Here is a 6,000-nt window from a genome sequence, read left to right as displayed (position 1 = left end):
ATCCCGACTTCAGGAAGTCTGGATCCGCCATGGTGGCCTGGACTGATGGCAGTCTCAGCGAGCCACTGAGACGGCCGCTTCCTGCGCCTTCACAGCTCAGCGCTCCAGTGAGCATGGAGAAGCAGAGCAGGAAAGCTGCCTATTTACGGGCAGCATCTCTGCTCGGGGAGGTCAGAGAACCGAGCCTTCCTCTATGTTTAGTGGCTTGTCTTTTCGGTGAAGACGTGGCTGGGGGGACAGATATAGCATCGGTCTGATGCTGCATCCACCTAGGGCAAGTATGAATAGGCAAAAAAAACTATACTTCTCTTTTAAAACCAGATTCTCCAAACTTTATAAACAAGAGTACCAGTTAACTGTCTTAACCAACTTTAGGGGGAACCGAACTGTGGCCAGCGGGAGTAGTAAATTCCCCAGCATCACAATATTTCATACTTGGTGTTCAGTAAGAGACTGGCCAATGTCACTTCAGGACCTTAATGTGCTTCTTCTTGAGCCACTCCTTTGTTGCCTTTGCTGTGTGTTTTGGGTCATTGTCATGCCTGGAATACCCATCTATGACTCATTTTCAATGCCCTGGCGGAGGGGAAGGAGGTTATCCGCCCAAGATTTGACTGTACATGGCCAATGTCCCTAGTCCCTTTGATGCAGTGAAGTTGTCCTCTCCCCCTTAGCAGAAAAATGCCCTCAAAGCATGGTTTCCACCTCCATGTTTGACAGTGGGGAAGGTTGTCTTGAGTTGATGCCAAAGAGCTTGATTTTGGTTTCATCTGACCACACAACTTTCACCCAGTTCTTTTCTGAATCATTCAGATGTTCATTAGCAAACTTCAGACAGCCTGTACACGTGCTTTCTTCAGCAGGGGGACCTTGCGGGCGCTGGATGTCAGTCCTTTGCGGCGTATTGCGTTACCAATTGTTTTCTTGGTGACTATGGTCCCAGCTGCCTTTCGATCGTTGACGAGATTCTCCCATGTAGTTCTGGGCTGATTCCTCACCTTTCTCATGATCATTGAAACTCCACGAGGTGAGCTCTTGCATGGAGATTGACAGTTATTTTGTGTTCCTTCCATTTGCCAAATAATCTCACAAATCGTGGTCAGCCTCTCACCAAGCCGATGGCGATGGTCTTTTAGGCCCATTCCAGCCTTGTGTTGGTCTACAATCTTGTCCCCAACGTCCTTGGACAGCTCTTTGGTCTCGGGCCATGGTGAGAGATTGTAATCTAATGGCTTCTGTGAATAGATGTCTTTTATTATACAGGTAACAAGTTGAGGTTTAGAGCCACTCCATTTAAGAGTGCTCCTAATCTCAGCTCGTTACCTGGTATAGAGAGACACCTGGGAGCCAGAAATCTTGCTGGCTGATAGGAGGATCAAATAATTATTTCACTCATTAAAATGCAAATCCATTTAAAACTTTTTGTAAATGCGTTTTTCTGGATTTTTTTATTTTTGTCTTTTGTCTCTCACTGCTAAAATAAACCTACCATTAAAACTATAGACTGATCATTTTCTTTGGTCAATGGGCAAATGTACAAAATCAGCAGGTGATCAAATACTTTTTCCCCTCACTGTATAATTGTACTTATTAACAAACGATACCCTTTTGGCAGCTAAACACTGTATATGGTAGCCGATTTAAAGAAAAGGGCTAGCAGCAGCAAAGATCAACTCAGTCAGGGAAATTTATCAAAACTGGAGCAAAACGAATCTGGAGAAGTTGTGCACGGCAGCCAGTCAACTTCTATCTTTCATTTTCAAAGCTTAATGATAATTCACCTTTTGTAACATATTACACTTAAAGCGGTCCTCCACCCTAAAGTGGAGTCCCGCTGATCGGAACCCTCCCCCCCTCCGGTGTCACATTTGACACCTTTCAGGGGGGAGGGGGGTGCAGACACCTGTCTAAAGACAGGTATTTGCACCCACTTCCGGCCACACGCTACGGGCGAAAGACGGGCATTCCGTCACATCCCGTCTGTCGCCCGTTGTGTGCTGGGAACACTCGGCTCCCAGCACACAGCGTGTGAGCCAATCGGCGGGCGCAGCGCGACTCGCGCATGCGCCGTAGGGAACCGGGCAGTGAAGCCGCAGCGCTTCACTTCCTGGTTCCCTCAGCGTGGATGGCGGGGGGAGCAGCAGAGTGACGAGCGATCGCTCGTGCTCTGCTGCGATCGGCGCTGGACTCCAGGACAGGTAAGTGTCCTTATATTAAAAGTCAGTAGCTGCAGTATTTGTAGCTGCTGACTTTTAATATTTTGTTCCCATGGCACATCCGCTTTAAATTCAGGATGTGACATGTTACTGTTGTAGCAATTTGTAGAAAAAATAAAAATAAAATCATGATTGGATAATCCTGATCAGGATAATGGAAACTTTTTTAGAGACTGTTTATGCTTTGAAAACAACATGTGAATTCCTGTCGCTTCCTCTTTCCAGTGTGCAAATTGTAAACAAATCTCAATATCGCAATAATTGTCTGTCGCGTTGATTATATGAACAGGAGCCTGTGAGTGCTGTTCTTGTTTGCAAATTTAAGACCAGTGGCTGTTAAATGCAGTTTCAAATTATAAATGGGCAGCAAACAAACGTCACTCTAGCACCCCCCCAATGGGATGCGGCTAGCACGATGCTTCTATTGCTGACTTCCATTTTCCTTTTACCTGAAGCATGCATAGAGAAAAATAATTCTGACACTACTGGCAATTCTATCCTGCAGGTTTGTTCTGAGCCTGTGACTCAAAAGTATTGAAGCCAAGACATAACCAGGCAACTAGCTTTTTCAGGAGGCTGACAACGTCAGGCCCTATATTTTTCTTCAGACAGATGTAATTTAAACAGTGTTTCTTGCTAGATAAACCTCTATAAAACTAAATGTATAGGGTATTTTGTTAGTGTTGTGTATCAGAAAATATCAGCATTAAAACTTGGTGGTTTTCATATAGTTGCATTTTCTAGTAATGTTTAAAAATTGCCATATCTGTGTCAAAATTCACAATTTGATTCAGTCTTTCTAATTTTTTATTTAGGTGGCATATTCTTACACTTATGAGCTTAGGCCCTATTTGGACCTTCTGCTCCAAATCTTGTTGATTGAGGATTCTTGGCAGACCCATAGGTAAGTACATTTATATATTTATTATTTACTAAATAGCAAATTTTTAACAATGAGATCTATTTTTGTCTTGACAACCCCCATATGTGTTAAGGCCCATTTAAATTTTTGTGATGCGTTAACACTGTATGGCATGGGTTAACATGCGGTATGTTAAAATAGGCTGTTGAAATTAATGCCAACACACCGAAAATCACATGTGACCCATATTTTGTTGCCTTTGTGTGATGGGGTGTTATTTAAAATGAATGGCAACATATGTAGAGTGTGTTGACACAATGCTTAGGGGCACGTCAGGCATAACTAAAGGCAAAGAACACTTGTCTGTTTTTATTCTCCTATGTGCCCCTGTTAAGGAATAGAGGGGAAATGTTCCAGTGGGGACACTAGTTTGGTTCTTCCTTGAATAAGTACATCGGGGAGATAACAGATGGGATTAAAGGGGTTGTAAAGATTGTTTTTTTATTTTCTAAATAGGTTCCTTTAAGCTAGTGCATTGTTGGTTCACTAACCTTTTCCTTCAATTTCCCTTCTAAATGTTTTTTTTCTTTGTCTGAATTTCTCACTACCTGTTCCTCCTCAGTAAGCTGTTCTGGCTGACTAACCCCCCATGGATGATGGGGGCAAGCTTTCTGAGGAGAAACAGGAAGTGAGAATTCAGACAAAGGAAAAAAAAAACATTTTAGAAGGGAAATCGAAGGAAAGGGTCGGTGAACCAACAATGCACTAGCTTAAAGGAACCCATTTAGAAAATAAAAAAAATTATTTACAACCCCTTTAAAGAACTATTCTACTCCAGTATGATGTCTATTTCTGAGATTGAGGAACCAGAAATGGCCCTTCAAACCCACCAATGGTCAGACTCTTTTATTATCCCTACCCTCCTGAAGGCAAGGAAATTCTCACAAAGTCTACAATTTCACCTGTAATGTCTATGTTGCTTGGCATGGGTAAAAAGTATGTTTTACCCTAGGAAATAGTCCTTGGGATGTAACCTTTCCTTCCCCCAGTCTGGTCTAAATTGGCATTTGTCTGATTCAAACCAAACATTATCAAAGGGCAAGTCTTGGCATTGGCTGTTTTGTTCGAGACCATTGCTTTGTCCCCAGTTAATACCTTTTGTACAGGCTGTCGCACACATTCTCCCACTTTATGCTTCCCTGTTTCTTTGTAAAACTTTAACTGCTTCCAGACCGCCCCACGTACGTTTACTGCGGCAGGGCGGCCCGACTGCTCAAAATTGCGATCCTGTACATGATTTCTTGCATGTGGTTTAGGGGGATTGGACACAGCGGGAACCATACAACAGGTTCCGTGGCCGTACACAGGAGAAACGGATCAGCCATCCGTCTGTGTAAATGGCGGATCTGTCAGGAAGGGAATGATCTTTTTATTTAGCTAAGCAGAATCACAGATCACACTCTTCCTTCAGTGTGACACTGTCCCACACAGCACCTCCCTAGGGAACATTTAACCCTTTGATCACCCCTGGTTTTAACCCCTTCACCGACAGTGCCATTTATACTGAAATCCGTGCATTTTTATAGCACTGATTACTGTATTTGTGTCACTGGTCCCCAAAAAGTGTCACTCGGTGTAGGGTTTGTCCGCCGCCATGTCGCAGTCCCGCTAAAAATCAGATCGTTGCCATTACCAGTAAAAAAGAAGTCCCTAAATCTATCCCGTAGTTTTGTAGACGCTATAACTTTTGCGCAAGCCAATCAATATACGCTTATTGGGATTTTTTACCAAAAATAAGTGGAATACATTTTGGCCTAAATTGATATAAAAAAAATAGTTTTTTGGATATGTATTATAGCAGAAAGTGATTTTTTTTTTTTTTTCAAAATGGTCAGCCTTTTTTGTTTATAGCGCAAAGAAAAAAGCGCCGAGGCGATCAAATACCACCAAAACAAAGCTCTATTTTGTGGGGGGGAAAAAGGGACTTTAAAGGGTCACCTAAAGGAAAAACATTTTTTTGCTGAAATGACTGTTTACAGGTATAGAGACATACAAGTTAACGGATTCCTTTTAAAATAGATTAAATTCAATCATATAAATGTGCCTACAGTTTCACTTTAGTTTTATAAAACTGGTTTCATGTTTCTGTGAAGTAAAGAGACCCACAGAACAAAAACAAACAAATCCAGGGCAGTGTTTTGTTTTTAAAATGAATCTGATTGGTTCTGTTAAGTTTTAGACACACAGTAATGACCGCTTAGACCAGGGGTCTCAAACTGGCGGCCCTCCAGCTGTTGCGAAACTAAAAGTCCCATGAGGCATTGCAAGGCTGACAGTTACAAGCATGACTCCCACATGTAGAGGCATGATGGGACTTGTAGTTTAACAACAGCTGGAGGGCCGCCAGTTTGAGACCCCTGGCTTAGACCATGGGTCTTCAAACTACGGCCCTCCAGTTGTTCAGGAACTACAATTCCCACCATGCCTAGTCATGTCTGTGAATGTCAGAGTATTACAATGCCTCATGGGACCGTGTAGTTCTACAACAGCTGGAGGGCTGTAGTTTGAGGATCCCTGGCTTAGACCATCGTGAAAAGCTCCCAGTACTATGGTTATAAGGAAATAGACAACCAGGAAGTGTGGAGATCAGAGCAGTTTTACAGCAACATCAAAGCAAAAACGAGCAATGAGGACATGAAAACAGTACTGCAGTAAGGTAAAGGAAGCTATTTAGCTAAAAAAAATAATAATTAATTAGTGATCCTTTAATTTTATTTGGGTACAGCTTCACCTGGTCTTCCTTCTGGGTTTGCGGGCTGCTTCACTCAAATGCACTGAGTGGAGTTCTGCACAAGTCTAACCATCTGTGTCCCCACTCGTAAAGTATTAAAACTCATATGGTTAAATTTTTAGGATGTACCA

The 6,000-nt window shown here is 42.6% G+C and overlaps 1 protein-coding gene across 1 annotated transcript in view; it reads left to right on the top strand.

The window, feature by feature from the left end:
* The window catches only part of USP9X (ubiquitin specific peptidase 9 X-linked), a 316,211-nt gene that overhangs the window by 264,456 nt on the left and 45,755 nt on the right, over nt 1–6,000 (top strand). Inside the window, 1 exon segment of the mRNA XM_040338099.1 lies at nt 3,032–3,120. Coding sequence (XP_040194033.1) covers nt 3,032–3,120 — 89 coding nt within the window.

The sequence above is a fragment of the Rana temporaria genome, chromosome 2, assembly GCF_905171775.1.
Source record: "Rana temporaria chromosome 2, aRanTem1.1, whole genome shotgun sequence".
Taxonomy (NCBI): domain Eukaryota; kingdom Metazoa; phylum Chordata; class Amphibia; order Anura; family Ranidae; genus Rana; species Rana temporaria.
Note: the sequence above shows the minus strand (reverse complement) of the source record. Positions and strands in the feature narration are given on the sequence as shown.